Here is a 19,883-nt window from a genome sequence, read left to right as displayed (position 1 = left end):
CAGCAAGATCTCCGGATCTGTCCCCCATTGAGCATGTTTGGGACTGGATGAAGCGTCGTCTCACGCGGTCTGCACGTCCAGCACGAACGCTGGTCCAACTGAGGCGCCAGGTGGAAATGGCATGGCAAGCCGTTCCACAGGACTACATCCAGCATCTCTACGATCGTCTCCATGGGAGAATAGCAGCCTGCATTGCTGCGAAAGGTGGATATACACTGTACTAGTGCCGACATTGTGCATGCTCTGTTGCCTGTGTCTATGTGCCTGTGGTTCTGTCAGTGTGATCATGTGATGTATCTGACCCCAGGAATGTGTCAATAAAGTTTCCCCTTCCTGGGACAATGAATTCACGGTGTTCTTATTTCAATTTCCAGGAGTGTATTTCCACGGATTCCTTAACAACTGAATCCCAGGAGCTCGATGGGGCCAAGGTTTTCGTGGCAGAATAATCCATAGTATGTCCTGTGGAAATACAATGTTCGGCTATGGCCGACTTACTGGGCTGTAAAAGGCGAGTGTGGTGCTCATGTTCAACGCAGCGATCGTGTACTGTGCGTGTGGTATGACCAATGTAGGCTTTCCCACACTCGCAAGGTATTTTATAAGTTCCAGCCTTCTGTAATCCCAGATCATCCTTGGCTGAGCCCAGAAGAGCACGAGACCGAAGATTGCTTTCACACGATGTTTCTTTAAAATTCTGCCTACTTTCAATGAAATGTTACCGACATGTGGCAGAAATGCTCTGGACTTAAACACCTCCTTATCCTCTTGATCTTGTGGGTGGTCACGTTTTTTCATCCTTAAAGCAGTACTGACCCGATGTGTAGAATATCCATTATGTGCTCTAATTCGTCTGCAAGGCTGTCTTTATCAGACACGACTTGTGCCCTATGCACCAACATTCGAAGGACGCCCATAGTTTGTGACGGGTGATGACAGCTTGACGCCTTCAGGTACAGGTCCGTATGCGTGGGTTTTAGAAAGACAGAATGCACCAATGACTCATCCACCTTGCGATTAACCATGACGTCCAGAAATGGTAGGCAACCATCCTTTTCAACTTCCATCGTAAACTGAATGTTTGTGTGGATGGAATTCAGATGTTGTAAAAACTGTGACAGCTCTTCTTCACCGTGAGGCCACACTACAAACGTATCGTCCACGTACCGCCAGAAGACTGTTGGTTTAAACATCGCCGAATCGAGAGCCCTCTCCTCAGTCTTCCATATAAAAGTTTGCTACCAGAGGGGACAGAGGACTACCCATGGCAACCCCGTCAAGTTGCTCAAAATATTCGTTATTAAATAGAAAGTAAGTAGAGGAAAGGGCATGGTGAAACAGCGCCGTTATATCGGCCGTAAACTTATTGCCGATAAGTGACAATGAATCCAAAAGAGGGACCCTCGTGAAGAGTGAAACGACATCGAAACTTACTAACAAGTCCGAATCCTTCAGCTGTAGTGTTCTCAGTCTGTTGATAAAGTCAGCAGAGTTGCGAACATGGTGCGTACATTTGCCAACAAAAGGTGTCAGTAGCGAAGCCAGATGACTAGATAAATCATATGTCGGAGCACCGACATTGCTCACTATGGGGCGTAAGGGCACATTATCCTTATGGATCTTTGGAAGACCATGTAACCTCGGTGGAACAGAACTGTGAGGTCTCAATCTTTTCATAACTTCTTGCGGCAGAGAAGAGGAGTTTAGCAACTCTGACGTTTTCCTTTCTACTCTCAGAGTAGGGTCTTTATCAAGCTTCCTGTACGTCGTCTCACTCAACAAACTATATATCTTCTGATCATACATATCACGTGGCAACAGCACAGTGGCATTCCCCTTATCCGCCGGAAGGACCACCGTCTGAGGATCTTCCCATAACTTGCGCAGCGCAGCCTTTCCATTGAAGAAATGTTGCTCGTCTGAGGCCGATCTTGTGGAATAATCGATACGCCGAGAAAACTTCAAGAGTCACAACTCTCATAGTTGTTTTTATATTTCTTTCGTAACTGTACTGCAAACTAAGAAACTCATTCACGGACGTTTTCGTGCCTCGCCGATAGTCGAACACACCAAACATATAAAAATGAAAATAGGATGTGTGTGTGTGTGTGTGTGTGTGTGTGTGTGTGTGTGTGTGTATGTGTGTGTGTGAGAGAGTGAGAGTGAGAGAGAGAGTGTGAGAGAGAGTGTGAGAGAGAGTGTGAGAGAGAGTGTGAGAGAGAGTGTGAGAGAGAGTGAGAGAGATAAAAATAAAAAAGAATGAGAGAGAGGGTAAAAAATTGTTGTAAAGAAATTGAATACCGGTATGTAAAGAAATCTTTCATTAAAATGACACGTTCCACAACATTACGAAATGTCGTATTCATGATCTATGGAACAAGTATTAATCTAATCTAATCTAATCATATCAAATTGCTAACTAGCCGTGAAGAGTCATGAATTACCGAAATTTTCGCCAATATCAGCAACCAAATCTAAACTTGAAAATAAAAGACGACAGTTTTTGTAATAAACCGTTACTCCTATCAAGACCCTTTCATCCCTGTTAACTAACCACGAAAGATGTCTAATATATCTCCATTCAGAAGTAACAAAGTGCATGTGCATTTAAAGATGAAGCACATGTTGTGAAATTCTGTGGCGGAGATACGAACCCAACAAGTAATCGGATTGTTAAGTAAGTAAAATCAAATGTTACGTATCGGTTCTCTTACTAGCTGCTAGGTATTGCAATCCAAACTAGGGATACAAATTTTTATGCCTGAGCGACAATCGAACCGCACTCCTATCGCTCTTCTTTATTGTCCAAGAATATAGCTTAAGTATCAACTGCTTACTCACCATCAGTAAGATGTGTGCGTGTTTGACCAGAAATTGTTGGCAACACATGAACAGACATTAAAAATGGACGTTAATTTTCACCAGCAGGCCGGTGTGCACGTGATAGGGCTTGGAATGAAATTATGAATATTTTTGTACTGTATCAGGAATCGGACCACATACTTACCTTTGCAGAACACCTAGATAAGATTGCAGTCTTGGAAAAAGGAAAGAAATGATTGAACTATACTGTTCCGAGAGATTCAGATCCTCGAAAGAGGAGATACGAATTCGAATAACAGTTCAGCACCAAATTTTTCAGCGTCTCTAGTTCAATCAAGTACAAGTAAAATAAGGGCCCTGTTCCTTTAAATGGCTATCGGTTCATCAAATAAAATAAAATTTTCTAATATTATTAAGTTTACTGGCGACAGAATTTCTGTTTACCATGGCCTCGGCCTATGTCATTTCCCAAAGTAAACCGGCTCTGTCCAGTTGGGAATGAAGGAACGTGATGTTTAACGCGGATTCTGGATTATAACATCTTTCTCTTGAGGTTACCAGAGGTAAAGTAAATCTGTTTATGCCTCTTAAAAGTAAATGCCTGAACCCACGTATTGCACTTGTAATAGTTCGTCCCACCAGACCATTGTGGCCACATTTCCCAGCCCCAGGAGTGTGCTGTAACGGATGATGTGCTTAGCTTACAAAATTAGTCACGGTGGAAAAAATGCGAGTCTATTAAATGGTCAAGCTGAAGAAAGCTTCTGACGCGGACATTATGCTATTCTCATGTCAGCAGGATGTAAAGACTCTTCTAGGCATCATAGCCTCGATGTGAAACCATTTTGAAATTTTCACTAATTCAGGAAATTTCTTAGTTCGAGAAAATCCACTGTGAAGTGTGAAGTTACCGGATAATTCAATTATTACCATCATTATTACTATCATTATCTTCATACCGCTGCTGGAACACATGTGCTTGAAAATCATTTAAGGGCTTTTGGTCAAAAATGGTTCAAATGGCTCTGAGCACTATGGGACTTAAAATCTGAGGTCATCAGTCCCATAGAACTTAAAACTACGTAAACCTAACTAACCTAAGGACATCACACACATCCATGCTCGAGGCAGGATTCGAACCTGCGACCGTAGCGGTAGCGCGGTTCCTGACAGAAGCGCCGTGAACCGCTCGGCCACACCGGCCAGCCCTTTTGGCGATTATAGAAGTAGTTGCCCAAGAACAGGTTCTTTCCCTGTCTACGGAATCCTTTTCATGTTAATATCAAACATCAGCAATTACTCGTAGATTACATCAGAACTAAAGTAATTGATGGAGACGTTGCTTGACATCAAAAACGCGCTGCCTTCCTTCGCTTCTTTAATGTAGGAAAGTATTTCACAGTTGCAAAACCCGCAATTGACTCATTGTCATTATACTTAGTCGCTGACCATAAATTCTAGCTCAGAGTGACACCAGTTTAAGTAACCTAATGTAGCGTAGACTGTTTGCCAGTGCTCTTTCTCACCGGAAAATATACAATTCACTCGTTGGGCTCCGTAAGTACACTGTAACAGTAATTTCTGTGTGTTTGCAATGCACGCAGATTGTGCAATTTAGTGGTGCTCTCTCTTCCACTTCTGTATACAATATGCCTGGCCTAAACGGGCCCTTTATCATTACAGGCCCTGAGCAGTGCAACATCATTCTGACAACAGTAATGTGCTTATACTGACAACCTCGCTGTTCGTTTTAGCTGATTTTGTAATCATTTAAATAAAACAACATTACCTTCCAGTGGGAGACATTTCGTCCCCCTTTTCCTTGTGTGAAATTTGTCAGTAAGCTTTTTGCCTTCCAACCAGCGAAATGCGGCAGGGTACAGCCAGTAAACGATTCACAAACCACGATTTAGTGCCATTAAGACGATTTATTTAAACATTGTCGTAGCTGAAGGAATTTAGTTTCTTCTTAAATCGTCTTATGCAGCAACGTTCACAGATATCTCAAATAGGAAAAGCTCTTTATCCAGGTACGAAGGTTGTAAAACAAACTTCCCACAGTTTGTGCCAGGTTGATCTTTTCGTCTGATAGCACTGCGTAAGCATTTTGTCTAAGAAATATCACAAGTAGTGTTCCAGTAGCTGTGGGAATCATTGGTTGAAAACGAGTTTAACACCAGTGGGTACAGCACTGCTAAATATTCAAAATGATTATCAACCTGAGTTCATACACAAACTGAGGCGTATTTATAATATTGAAGCTAGACTGCGTATCCTTGTCTTCCTTGAGTGGGCATCGGAAGGCGTTTACACACACGTATACGAGGGTAATCCCAAATGTAAGTTCTCCTAAGGGACACGCAAGTGCCAACGCAGGCACAAACGAGAGGTCCTTAATTTTAATGCCAAGCAGAAACCACAGCAGCAGCTGCGTGGTGGCAAAGTGATAAAGAGGAAGTCTACGGATATGAAGGTCTCAAGTTCAATTCCTCGTCAGACCCACAGTTTTTATGCGCGATTTTACACTTATTTCCCCTCGGGCAGTGTTTGTTGATGTGATAAGTGCCGAGTTGCACCGTGGTCCGAAAGCCACGTTAGACTGTAGGTTCCCCTATTAAATGGCTAGGTAGGTCAAGTCAAAGGTCGGAGGAAAGCAACGGCATACCACCTCCAACAAGACCGTGGCTGTTAAAGCACTGTGGTGTTCAAACCAATCTTCCGACTGATGATGCTTTACTTTCTATGGGTTCCAAAGTTAATGATCTTCGGATTATTAACATTTTTGTTCTTTGATGCTGTAGCTTTGATACCAGTAAACATAAGTAACCGGCCGAGCACTGTAACCGTTTGAGTTGTCAAGGTGGTAGACGACGATGCTGTCGACATCAGTTACAATCTTGGTCATGGCTATGTTTCAGTCTAATACCTCTATGTGACTTTCTGCGTATTTCATTATATACTTTTATACACTTGGTACGCATCCAAATTGATATCTGATAGAGCTGTGTTTAGCGACATGAATCAGATATGTTTTCCGTGCAATATATCGGACATCAGTGCAGCGAGATTTCGTTTGTGTGTTGCGCATGGTGCAAGAAATATTTGTATTTTGCTTGCTTCTGTGATAGGTTTCACCCCACTGTATGCGAGCAAGCTCACGAATAGACTGTCAATAACTGGAATTACGCAATAATACACTTAAAAGTTGTATTTTTGCATTATGTATCCCAATAAAAATAACTGTAAACTGGTTATATGCCTAGATGCTTATTAATCGCGCTTCTCGAGGCTTTCCTCAAAAAATAAAAAGAGAGACAGAGGCAGAGAGAGAGTAAACAGAAATGTATTTCAAATATCAGCTCGGTGACGCCATTTTCGTCTCGTGATGTAAAGCAAGGATAGTTGATAGGTAATATCTCGTGGTACTAGAGATATGTGTGGCTACAGGGTTCTTTCTTTTCTCTCTGCAAACAACCAGAACAGAATTCAGTAACAAAGTGGTAAGAACACCTATGCAGTGGGCCAATTAAACACTCAGCATTTCTTGGTTATTTTGTTAATCGTCTGTAATGCAGTAAACTTCCTTGATTACTGATTTGTTATTACTACCATTTTTATTGTTATTCGTCACCTCACAACAGCTTTCCTATCATTCATTGCTGCCGATGCCGGTAACGAATGGATCAGGATGAATGAAATGTGGGATGTTTCGCCACGGAGAATATACACATTTATCTCAGCGTCTTGTGTTCAGGATAATATGAGAATCTCAATATGAGAAGACGAGAATGGGATGCCGGTGATGCAGGCAATAACACCCACCTATTTCTGTCGACTTAACACCATGACGACAAATTGGTGTCTCACTGTTTTTTGATTATAATTCGTTAGCCTTCTTGCGACCTCGTTTTAATACCTCGTGGGAGCAGGCATAATATTTTGCTTTTTGAACACCGAACAGTAACACAAAGATAGTAGATGGAAGGATACAAAGAAACAATCAGACTCATGGGTGTGGATGCGGTTCATCACTAGAAGACTAAAGAAGAGCGAAACATTACGAAGGCAATGAATACACTGGTTAGCATACATTATTTGTATAGATCTGAAGATAAAAAAGCGCAGATCTGCACAGTGCCCGCATCTGCACTTTAGTTTCTGTCTTAATGGGCATAATTTTTAGTTTCTTCTCTTCTGAATTTTCAGATGAATTGATTATTACGAGGTACAGAATAATTTGTTAACTGTGTTTCTTACAGCTTCCATTCGCACCAACAGTTTTCTATATTCTCGTGAAATCCATGAAATTTTACTTCTATGATCACAAGACGGCATTTAGATGCAATCGATTCGAGGTGCAAATTGATTGTTATCTTATTTTTCGTGACAGGTGGGCAAAGTTGATTTCCAAAGACATTTTACTGTACTGAAATAATCTTTTGTCACAAAGTAACAAGGTAAGTGTTTTATTCGTATATATTTTGTGGGAAACTGTAATCGTGATGGAAGATTACACACCTGAATGTTTGACACAACTGGTAGGAGAAAACACTGTATACTCCTACTGTAAACTGCTCATTCTTTTGTTTTAGTGAATTATTTAATGTAGCCGCCCCCTCCCCTTTCTTTTAATGTCGAGGGCTGTGACGGTACTGGTTTTGGGCACATCGCAGTTGGCTTGGCCACAGTTGCGTGTTTTTTTTAGGCGCAGTGCCCGTGGCTTAAACCTCGTACTGGAGACATAGAGGCAGTACCTAATCAGAACATTACATATTTTTTACCTTTTTGTAATTCTAAAATTTAAGACGTTGCTCCTCTGTTTCATGGCTGTTTAAATGTTGAGTCAGCCACAGGTTATGGAAAATTGTATCTGACCTACTACACTCCTGGAAATGGAAAAAAAAACACATTGACACCGGTGTGTCAGACCCACCATACTTGCTCCGGACACTGCGAGAGGGCTGTACAAGCAATGATCACACGCACGGCACAGCGGACACACCAGGAAACGCGGTATTGGCCGTCGAATGGCGCTAGCTGCGCAGCATTTGTGCACCGCCGCCGTCAGTGTCAGCCAGTTTGCCGTGGCATACGGAGCTCCATCGCAGTCTTTAACACTGGTAGCATGCCGCGACAGCGTGGACGTGAACCGTATGTGCAGTTGACGGACTTTGAGCGAGGGCGTATAGTGGGCATGCGGGAGGCCGGGTGGACGTACCGCCGAATTGCTCAACACGTGGGGCGTGAGGTCTCCACAGTACATCGATGTTGTCGCCAGTGGTCGGCGGAAGGTGCACGTGCCCGTCGACCTGGGACCGGACCGCAGCGACGCACGGATGCACGCCAAGACCGTAGGATCCTACGCAGTGCCGTAGGGGACCGCACCGCCACTTCCCAGCAAATTAGGGATACTGTTGCTCCTGGGGTATCGGCAAGGACCATTCGCAACCGTCTCCATGAAGCTGGGCTACGGTCCCGCACACCGTTAGGCCGTCTTCCGCTCACGCCCCAACATCGTGCAGCCCGCCTCCAGTGGTGTCGCGACAGGCGTGAATGGAGGGACGAATGGAGAAGTGTCGTCTTCAGCGATGAGAGTCGCTTCTGCCTTGGTGCCAATGATGGTCGTATGCGTGTTTGGCGCCGTGCAGGTGAGCGCCACAATCAGGACTGCATACGACCGAGGCACACAGGGCCAACACCCGGCATCATGGTGTGGGGAGCGATCTCCTACACTGGCCGTACACCACTGGTGATCGTCGAGGGGACACTGAATAGTGCACGGTACATCCAAACCGTCATCGAACCCATCGTTCTACCATTCCTAGACCGGCAAGGGAACTTGCTGTTCCAACAGGACAATGCACGTCCGCATGTATCCCGTGCCACCCAACGTGCTCTAGAAGGTGTAAGTCAACTACCCTGGCCAGCAAGATCTCCGGATCTGTCCCCCATTGAGCATGTTTGGGACTGGATGAAGCGTCGTCTCACGCGGTCTGCACGTCCAGCACGAACGCTGGTCCAACTGAGGCGCCAGGTGGAAATGGCATGGCAAGCCGTTCCACAGAACTACATCCAGCATCTCTACGATCGTCTCCATGGGAGAATAGCAGCCTGCATTGCTGCGAAAGGTGGATATATACTGTACTAGTGGCGACATTGTGCATGCTCTGTTGCCTGTGTCTATGTGCCTGTGGTTCTGTCAGTGTGATCATGTGGTGTATCTGACCCCAGGAATGTGTCAATGAAGTTTCCCCTTCCTGGGACAATGAATTCACGGTGTTCTTATTTCAATTTCCAGGAGTGTATATGCGCCCATTACTGTTATCCCAAGCTGTGCCCTTTGTTAAAATAAATAGTCTGTAGTTTCGCCGGCAATAACATTTGGTCGCAATTTGACATTAGAGGTTTCCAGTTCTATGGGGTTTTCTATGAAGAGTTATAATTTGGTAAAAAGCCCTGTTTCATTTTACAACTGTTGCTGCTGTCTAAACTGTTGTTCCCTTCTTTTTAACTTGCTGTTTAATGTATTTGTTGCTGATCTCAGGAATTATTTCTCTTTGTATAGTGTCTCTATTTTAGGTAGTGATGAAGTTTCTTAATTGGTGAAACAGATGCACTTAAAACCCTGGTTCAATTGTTTCACCTGCATGATGTTGGTTATGCCGCACTCTGAAAGGTCAGATTTCAAACATAGTTCGTTTCAATCTGATTTTTTCCACTCATTTCGCATCCATTAATACGTAGTCAATAACTTTTCTTCGGAATCTCATATCTTCATTCTCTTACATAGAAATCGTCTTTTTTATTTTTATTAAGCATTTACACCCCTAAAGCAATTACCCATAGAATTTATGTGGTATCTCCCGTCTCGTCTCTCAGTTCTGCTTACCACTGTATTACACAGAATTTTAGACTAAAGGCTTCACAGTGGTCCACTTTTTTGGTTTGTGTGTCAACTTTCTTAGGCTGTATTAGTTCTCTTATTGTGATTCGACATTTTGGTTGCTGCATTCGAAGACAGTGCTCTGAATATTTTATTATAAAAGAACCTTATTAAAGACTGCAGCACAAAACTGGAAGTAGTTCCTCCCAAGAACTCGGATAAATGTACAACTAGTATTTCGTTTCGTTGCGTTGGGTACTTACGGAATATGTAATTCAATAACATGTGTAATTCTGGGCAGGAGTTAAATGTGACATTAACGATACTATAGAGAACAGGGATTAAAGTCACCGAATGTGCCGTAGAATTTTTGATGAACTCACCCTGTTTTTGCAAAGTCTGTCCATAGTTTAGTTAACGTCTTAGCCATTTCAATATCCTTTGCCGGTAGGTCTCCAGTTATTGGCATATATGGATTGTTTGAAAATAAGTAAAATGCTTCATCTCCATGGGCAACACCTGTAAAAACATACATTGAAAGTTATTTCTTCATATAATGCATATGGGTATTATGCACTAAATACTGCCAGTAAGTCTCGATCCCTGCTTTCCCTCATAAGTAACATATAAGTTTTTATTTAATTTTGGAGACTGGTAGTATAGATTTTATGTGTGTGACCTCTGAAATATGAGGACTCTGTGAACTAATACGAATGTTTTGCTTGTAGCAACGTTTCAGTGCGAAAATTATGTAACTAGACATTTGCAATGATACTGTGATTTTTTATTTCCCTGCGTTAATATGGCTTCCAATGTTGAAACAGAGTTGGAGATACATTAATGAACGTGTATCTGTTCCCTTACAAAAAAGGGGGTGGTTCAAACCGATGTGTGCTCATAATGATTTACATTTCTACTATTTCACTTAATCACACCAGGCGAATGAGTGGAGGTGCGGATTGAGCAGGTTCACTTTCTCTGTAGAGACAAAACTTGCATCAGTTATAATTTTAAAGAAAGTGGGTTTATCAGACTTACTATAAAAGTTAGTGAGGAAGTTGATGCGACCACTGAAAAATACAAAAATTCTTTATCTGTGCAGAAAAACAAACATATCTTCCCCAACAAAGTAAATATATTGGCCTGGAGCTTACCACGTGAAAAATGATGATTGTAAATAATGTAAATATCGGTAAATTATGTAAGTGATTGAAAAATATGATTATAAGAAATGTAAACAACGTGGAAAAATTAAATGTGAATACCTTAAATACCTATAAAAATGTAAATAATTTAAGTACAGGAAACAAAATTGTATGTAAATAAGTGTATGGAAAAACAATTTTTTATCAAAAATTTTATATGTATCATAGTTTTTCTTTTTGAACACTTGTTTTTCCTTCGTACTCCCTTTATAGTTTCTCCTTCACATAGCACAGAATGTTAGTGTGTCTCTGTCTTAACAGAGTCTTTTAGATAGGCTGCATCTAATTAGGATAGCTGAAATGTGCAGCGGTAACTCTCTGCAGTGGACTCTATCTCTCAGAAGCAGCAGCAGGTGAGAGCTGAAATTACTCTGTTACGTGCGTACTGTATGCACGTCTGACAGTTACTGACTAAAAAGTTCGAGCTCTTGAATATGTATATTTTTTCGAGAAAAGGTTGTGAGTTAATATCTAATGACGAGAAAAAAGTCCAAAGAGGGGGAATATTTCATTTAAAAGAGAGAAAAATGCTTCGTGTGTGTATGTATGTATGTATGTATGTGTGTGTGTGTGTGTGTGTGTGTGTGTGTGTGTGTGTGTGTGTGTGTAATTCTGCTAGCTATACTTAATTACTTTCATTTTTCTTTCTTTACTTCCATTGTGTGTGCCCATTAGACTGTTTATTTAATTGGAGAGTCAGCAGTTCTTCCTCATTTTTACTGATGATGACAACGTTATCAGCAAGTCTTATCACCGATATCTTTGCATCCAGTATTTTAAACCCACTCTTGAACCTTTCTTTTATTTTCATCAGTGCTTCTCAATATATCGTTTGAACAGTAGGGGCGAAAGACTACTTCCTACCATTTATAATCCCAGCACTTCGAACTTAGTCTTCCATCCTTAATTTTCTTACTTGGTTGTTGTACATAATTTGTATTTCCCGTCTTCCCCTATAGCTTACACTGGTTTTCCTGATAGCCCCTCTGGTGCCTTTACATTTCATGAAGCCAACTCATTATCATCTAACAGATCGTCCCCATCAGGTCTACAAAAACCATCTAGGTGCTGCATGATAATAGTCAACACTGCTGGCCACAGGATTCACCAAACCTAATACTCATTTGGAGAATCGGACTTTCGTTGTATCCACTATTATCTTGACATTCTATCGACTTCACATATGGAAACTATTCTCAAAACACACACGAGATCAAAGCAGTAGCTTAAGTATTCCCGTGGACTGGCATTTGGTGGGACTTCGTCAGTCGCGAATAAATTATTTCACTTTCACCTGATGAGAAGTGTCTCGCTGTCTATTGATTAGCTAATTCCAGCAAATATGACCAACGGTTTTGAACTGTGATTTGCCATGAATGTTGCAAGACTGAACCACACTGAGGGAGCAAACTGCGTAGGTGTTCGCAATCCAGCCGTCACTTCTGGTAGACTAACCATGTACGAGAAAACGTTTGTTACGTCAGGCAGGTAGCAGCATTGTTAAACAGTGGTATCAGGTCTTATGGCATTGAATAATTTGTCATAGCTGCCATTATTTATAACAAAGAAAAAAGGAAAGATTGTAATGCCCTGTTGACAGAGACATCGTTATGAGTCGTTCCCAGATTTCTGAGCTGCCTGAACAGCCGTGTCACTTGACTGCGTACTCAGTGACTATGATGACTCTGGTCAACGAAGTGCAGCAACGTCGACTGACGAAATTGAAAAATATAGATATCGGTGAGAAAGCAGCGCCATTACTCAGCCGCAGTGCAGTACTAAAAAGTGATTTCATCTAACAGATAACATAGAATTTTATTTTTGTGTTTGATATAATAGTGTCAGAGATGAGATAAAACGGATGTTATTATTGGTAGAACGTAGTATGGGTTGGTCAATGTAGGGAAAACCAGTTTTCTTTCATAAAAATAAGAAAACAGCTACAGTGCCACACACTATTACAGTCGATTTCAGTTACTCTGCCCTCACTATATGGTATTCAAACTGTTACCTGTACTGTTTTGTTACGGCGAACATGCACCAACAACGTATGTACTCTGTATAATACAATATCACATTACACGTTAATCGAAAATAGTCTTAATATTGAACCACTTGAGCAGCTGGATGCGCTTTTGCACTGTTATATATTTCTGTAGTTGTAAAATGTCATTTCATCACATGGAAATTCATAAACAATACCTTGGCTGTAGTTCATCCATTTCTTAATGTTACCATTTCTTCCTGGTTTGCTTGTCGTGAAAGATACGTAGGGGAGCGTCCGTGAAGTTTATAAACTGTGACTGAGGTACTGAGAGAACTGAGGGTGTTAGAGATGTTCGTGTCTGGATAGTTCACACAGTAAGAGCATTATTCGCTCTGGCTAGCTAGCATCGAATCCCTATCCGGTACATTGTTTTAATTCTCTAGGTAGATTAAACAGTACACTCTCAACTGCAACGTGAAACATTCATTCCGAGAAGAATTCATTTTATTGTATTTTGAAGTGATGTTTAAAAAACAATGGAATGGGTTAATTGACGAAATACAGCAACCAGCCACTTTCTATGTAACCTTATTCCTCCTAAAATATCTTGCGAGGTTTCAGCCACCTTCAACTAGCGTAATATATTTATATCGTCATCAGTACTGCCTCTGTCTATTTTTAGTTAACTGAAATCTCAAGTTTACTTTTATTATGTAACTTGTACCTCCTTGATTTGTAGTAGCACGCATAACGCTCGAGGTATTAGCTTCACTGATGTACTGATTTTTTTTGAATCATCACTCTTCTGACTGGTTTGATGGGACCCGCCACGAATTCCTCCCTTGTGACAAACTGTTTAACTCAGAATAACACTTGCTGCTTCTTTCATCAATTATTTCTGTCTTCGTCTACAGTTTTAACCTCTATAGCTCCCTCTAATATGACATTTACTATCATCCTGTCCCTTCTTCCTTTCAATATTTTCCATTTATTCCTTTCCTCGTCGATTCTGCTGAGAATCTCCTCATTTATTACTTTATCAGTCCACCTAATTTTCAACATTCTTCTGTAGCATCACATCTCAAATGTTTCGAGTCTCTTCCGTTCCGGTCTTCCCACAGTCCATGTTTCACTATCATGCAGTGCTGTACTCCAAAAGTACACCTTCACAAATTTCTACTGTTGCCAAAAATGCCCTTTTTGCCTGCGCTAGTCCGCTTTTTATGCTCTCCTTGCTCCGACATGATCGGTTATTCTGCTGCCTTGGCTGCAGATTAATTTTATTTTATCTGCTTCATGACCACCAAACTTGGTGTCAAGTTCCTCACTGTCCTCATGTCTACTACTTCTCAGTACCTTCGTCTTCCTTCTGTTAACTCTCAGTCCATATTATACACTCTTTAGACTGTCCAGTTCATTCAGCAGATACTGTAATTCTTCTTCGTCTTCGCTGAGGATTCCAATGTTATCAGCAAATCTTATGAGTAATATCCTTTCACCTTGAATTTTAATTACACTCTTGGAGGTCTTTTTTACTTCCATAATTTCTTCTTCGGAGTATAGACTGAACAATAGGGTGAAGGACTACATCCCTGTCTTACGCCCTTTTTAATCCGGGACTTTATACTTGGTCAGATACAGCACAGCATTCACCATGTGACAGACGGAACTACACTCCTGGAAACTGAAATAAGAACACCGTGAATTCATTGTCCCAGGAAGGGGAAACTTTGACACATTCCTGGGGTCAGATACATCACATGATCACACTGACAGAACCACAGGCACATAGACACAGGCAACAGAGCATGCACAATGTCGGCACTAGTACAGTGTATATCCACCTTTCGCAGCAATGCAGGCTGCTATTCTCCCATGGAGACGATCGTAGAGATGCTGGATGTAGTCCTGTGGAACGGCTTGCCATGCCATTTCCACCTGGCGCCTCAGTTGGACCAGCGTTCGTGCTGGACGTGCAGACCGCGTGAGACGACGCTTCAGCCAGTCCCAAACATGCTCAATGGGGGACAGATCCGGAGATCTTGCTGGCCAGGGTAGTTGACTTACACCTTCTAGAGCACGTTGGGTGGCACGGGATACATGCGGACGTTCATTGTCCTGTTGGAACAGCAAGTTCCCTTGCCGGTCTAGGAATGGTAGAACGATGGGTTCGATGACGGTTTGGATGTACCGTGCACTATTCAGTGTCCCCTCGACGATCACCAGTGGTGTACGGCCAGTGTAGGAGATCGCTCCCCACACCATGATGCCGGGTGTTGGCCCTGTGTGCCTCGGTCGTATGCAGTCCTGATTGTGGCGCTCACCTGCACGGCGCCAAACACGCATACGACCATCATTGGCACCAAGGCAGAAGCGACTCTCATCGCTGAAGACGACACGTCTCCATTCGTCCCTCCATTCACGCCTGTCGCGACACCACTGGAGGCGGGCTGCACGATGTTGGGGCGTGAGCGGAAGACGGCCTAACGGTGTGCGGGACCGTAGCCCAGCTTCATGGAGACGGTTGCGAATGGTCCTCGCCGATACCCCAGGAGCAACAGTGTCCCTAATTTGCTGGGAAGTGGCGGTGCGGTCCCCTACGGCACTGCGTAGGATCCTACGGTCTTGGCGTGCATCCGTGCGTCGCTGCGGTCCGGTCCCAGGTCGACGGGCACGTGCACCTTCCGCCGACCACTGGCGACAACATCGATGTACTGTGGAGACCTCACGCCCCACGTGTTGAGCAATTCGGCGGTACGTCCACCCGGCCTCCCGCATGCCCACTATACGCCCTCGCTCAAAGTCCGTCAACTGCACATGCGGTTCACGTCCACGCTGTCGCGGCATGCTACCAGTGTTAAAGACTGCGATGGAGCTCCGTATGCCACGGCAAACTGGCTGACACTGACGGCGGCGGTGCACAAATGCTGCGCAGCTAGCGCCATTCGACGGCCAACACCGCGGTTCCTGGTGTGTCCGCTGTGCCGTGCGTGTGATCATTGCTTGTACAGCCCTCTCGCAGTGTCCGGAGCAAGTATGGTGGGTCTGACACACCGGTGTCAATGTGTTCTTTTTTCCATTTCCAGGAGTGTAGATTTAAGCATACCAGTAATATAGTCCTACTTTTGTTTGGAGACACACACACATCGGCGGACTTGAGGAAATATAAGAAAACTCGCGAGAATATAAAGAGTGCGAATTTAGTGACGCAGCAGTTAGAGAATAGACGTCGAACAGGGGCGATCAATGCTGCTACTTTCGCCTCGTTTTTGAAGAGTCGTTAGCAGCCAGTCAGGTACTGTGAACGATTGGTCACGTGGGTGACTATGAAGGATAACCAAGAGAAATTGACGACGACTACGTTACGCGCGTGGTTCCCTGTTAGCATGAATTAAAAAGAAAAAAATTGTTTAACGTTCCATGGTTTAATGCAGCCCTTTTGCTCAGTTTCATTACGAAGCTACTTTTACAGAGACATTGAATGTCCAGTTGACAAACTTTTGTACCACTGCTCCGCCGCTGTCTTTACCGTATCTGAGGTACTTCTCGTTCGGGTATATACATCCTTGATGGCTCGTTGAATGTGTGGATATATAATGCACAAATATTAGACATACTCGATTGCCTTGTTGTTAGAAAATACTGCAATTATGGCTGGCTCTGAGCACTATGGGACTCAACTGCTGTGGTCATAAGTCCCCTAGAACTTAGAACTACTTAAACCTAACTAACCTAAGGACAGCACACAACACCCAGCCATCACGAGGCAGAGAAAATCCCTGACCCCGCCGGGAATCGAACCCGGGAACCCGGGCGTGGGAAGCGAGAACGCTACCGCACGACCACGAGATGCGGGCACTGCAATTATTTAACACTATTTGTTACATGTGGCTGAGTTCGCACATCAGTAGTGCTGTTATGATGATTGATGGTGACTAAGTAAGCTATTAGTTTTATTTTTTACGGCCCCAACCGACGGACGGATGTGACATGCCCTCGGTTCATGAAACACTGCAGAGTGGTTTGCTATTTAAACTGGCACACTGGCATAAGGTCTGGTGAGCAGGGACTTAGTGCCACACCTTTCCTAACGTTAGCTGCCTCACGTGCCTGTCCCTTTGGGTGGAAATAACTGGTGACGCGCAGCAGATTTAAGGGTCAGGAAGTGTTTTCTGTAAGTATTTGTATGAGTGTAGCCATGTATGGAAGTGAAACATGGACGATAAATAGTTTGGACAAGAAGAGAATTGAAGCTTTCGAAATGTGGTGCTGCAGAAGAGTGCAGAAGATTAGATAGGTAGATCACATAACTAATGAGGAGGTATTGAATAGAAATGGGGAGAAGAGGAGTTTGTGGCACAACTTGACTAGAAGAAGGGATCGGTTGGTAGGACATATTCTGAGGCATGAAGGGATTACCAATTTAGTATTGGAGGGAAGTGTGGAGGGTAAAAATCGTAGAGGGAGAAAAAGAGATGAATACACTAAGCAGATTCAGAAGGATGTAGGTTGCAGTAGGTCATGGGAGATGAAGAAGCTTGCACAGGATAGAGTAGCATGGAGAGCTGTATCAAACCAATCTCAGGACTGAAGACCACAACAACAACAACAACAACAACAACAGCAACAGTGCAGTTCCTGCCCCCTCCCCCACGTATCGCCCCACCAGCCCTCTCGGCCACGACACACGGCGATTCAGCATGGGCTGGCTCACTGTCTTGCACTGCATGCGGAGGGGCGTGATCAGCAGGAGCGCACATCTATGGACGTGCTATCGAAGTAGCTGTAGATTACACAGTTCACTGTATGCATCACATTGAATAATTATTTAACATGTTTTATGTTCACTAATGTAAACAAAGGTGCACCAGCCCCTGTTTCACAGTCTTCGTGATCGACTTTTTTTCTTTCTGAAGTAGCCTGTGTTCATCATCAGGGTTCGCGCTATCTCTTTACCAGATATCATGGAAATCGATTGAGCCGTTTAGTCGTACTAATGTAACAGACAGTTATTTTTGCATTTATAATCTTAGTATATGTACGCTTCATGCATCATTACACAACTCTATTCGGCAGTCATCTTACACAAACGTTTAATAAGGCATGCCCTGACCAGATTTTCAGAAATTGCGAATTGTTCAGCAGGTAAGTCTCCATTTACTTATGAAATCAGTCAATGGATAACCGTCGAAGCTACTTCTGTCCCATTTACCTTTCATACAGCCCTTCCCATAGAAACATTGCATTTCCCCAGCCCCTCTAGGCCATATTCTTCAACTCACTTTCTCGACATATTCGTGCTATGGTAGACGTTACTTTCCAGTTGTATCTACGATTTTCCACTTTATTCTCATATAGCTATTATCTTGTTATAGCTTTATCATCTTATCCCAGAAATGTTATTGCTTCCGTTCCTTAATTTGATTTTAAATCTGAGAATTCTTTAGCATTGTATCTTCACAAAACTCACGTCCTTGTTTCAGGTGTTCTGAAATGTTCAACAACTTAACTGTAGATATTGTGTGACATCTTTTATCGTATTTGAGGACCAAAACGCAGAATTCAGTTTATGTATTGCAGATTTATTCTGGCTGGTTACGTCGTTCGGGCATACGACAGGTATATGCCCCTGATGTCTTAGTTATTCTCAAATACTGAAGACGTATCCAGGCTGTAGTACTCTATGTGTCAATGTCCAGGTCGTCCTCCATATTTTATCGTTTTTGAAAATATCGGATTTTCCTTATATTCATTATTTTGCCTCATATTTATCAAACTTGGTTGTTCCAAGAACAACGGGTCAGTAAACGCATCATCGACAAGAAGAAGAGTATACAGGTTACAGTCTTGTGACTTATTTTCTCTGGTTACCACGTTTTCTTCCTGATGCATTAAAAGCTTGAGTTACATGCAGAATTGAAGAGAGTTTCTACCATAATGTGGCATAATGGCTTGTGTCTGCTATTTGTGATTAAAGTTTGTTCCATATTTTCACTATGATAATATGATTATATTTCTTATTTCCACGTTGCCATTTGACCAAATATATTCCTTGTGCCGCACCAAAACTGATTTTGTGGAAGTGTGTCTCAGTTCTTTTGCAGCTCAGCAAAAATCAAGTATCTAGTATTCCTCCGTTCTTTTCTCTAAAAGATTTTGTGATGTCAATTTCGTAACGAAAATATGTGTAAGTATCCTAAGGACGGAAAATTTATATGGTGGTATGAACGTTTATCAGAGCGAAGTTCCCAACTAATTCCGTCCTATTTCTTGTCTTGGGAAACTTAGAAGACAGATTATAAGTAATGAAAACATGGCAAAGTTATTAGAGAAGAGGACGCAAAAGTATCAAGTGAAATGCCATAGTGGCCCGTCGAAAAACTTCTAATAATTTTGTAGAAATGTTAGGTAGGCACTGGTATTTATCTGAAATAAAGATAACGGTTATTTCGTACTACACTCCTGGAAATGGAAAAAAGAACACATTGACACCGGTGTGTCAGACCCACCATACTTGCTCCGGACACTGCGAGAGGGCTGTACAAGCAATGATCACACGCACGGCACAGCGGACACACCAGGAACCGCGGTGTTGGCCGTCGAATGGCGCTAGCTGCGCAGCATTTGTGCACCGCCGCCGTCAGTGTCAGCCAGTTTGCCGTGGCATACGGAGCTCCATCGCAGTCTTTAACACTGGTAGCATGCCGCGACAGCGTGGACGTGAACCGTATGTGCAGTTGACGGACTTTGAGCGAGGGCGTATAGTGGGCATGCGGGAGGCCGGGTGGACGTACCGCCGAATTGCTCAACACGTGGGGCGTGAGGTCTCCACAGTACATCGATGTTGTCGCCAGTGGTCGGCGGAAGGTGCACGTGCCCGTCGACCTGGGACCGGACCGCAGCGACGCACGTCTTCAGCGATGAGAGTCGCTTCTGCCTTGGTGCCAATGATGGTCGTATGCGTGTTTGGCGTCGTGCAGGTGAG

The 19,883-nt window shown here is 43.1% G+C and overlaps 1 protein-coding gene across 1 annotated transcript in view; it reads right to left on the bottom strand.

Moving 5' to 3' along the window:
- LOC126176181 (juvenile hormone esterase-like) overlaps positions 1-19,883 on the bottom strand; it is a 126,308-nt gene that overhangs the window by 19,556 nt on the left and 86,869 nt on the right. Inside the window, exon 9 of the mRNA XM_049923323.1 lies at positions 10,090-10,225. Coding sequence (XP_049779280.1) covers positions 10,090-10,225 — 136 coding nt within the window. The remainder of the gene's footprint in view (positions 1-10,089; positions 10,226-19,883) is intronic.

Source organism: Schistocerca cancellata, chromosome 3, assembly GCF_023864275.1.
Source record: "Schistocerca cancellata isolate TAMUIC-IGC-003103 chromosome 3, iqSchCanc2.1, whole genome shotgun sequence".
NCBI lineage: Eukaryota > Metazoa > Arthropoda > Insecta > Orthoptera > Acrididae > Schistocerca > Schistocerca cancellata.
The sequence above is the reverse complement of the archived record's forward strand: the minus strand, read 5'-3'. Positions and strand labels throughout refer to the sequence as shown.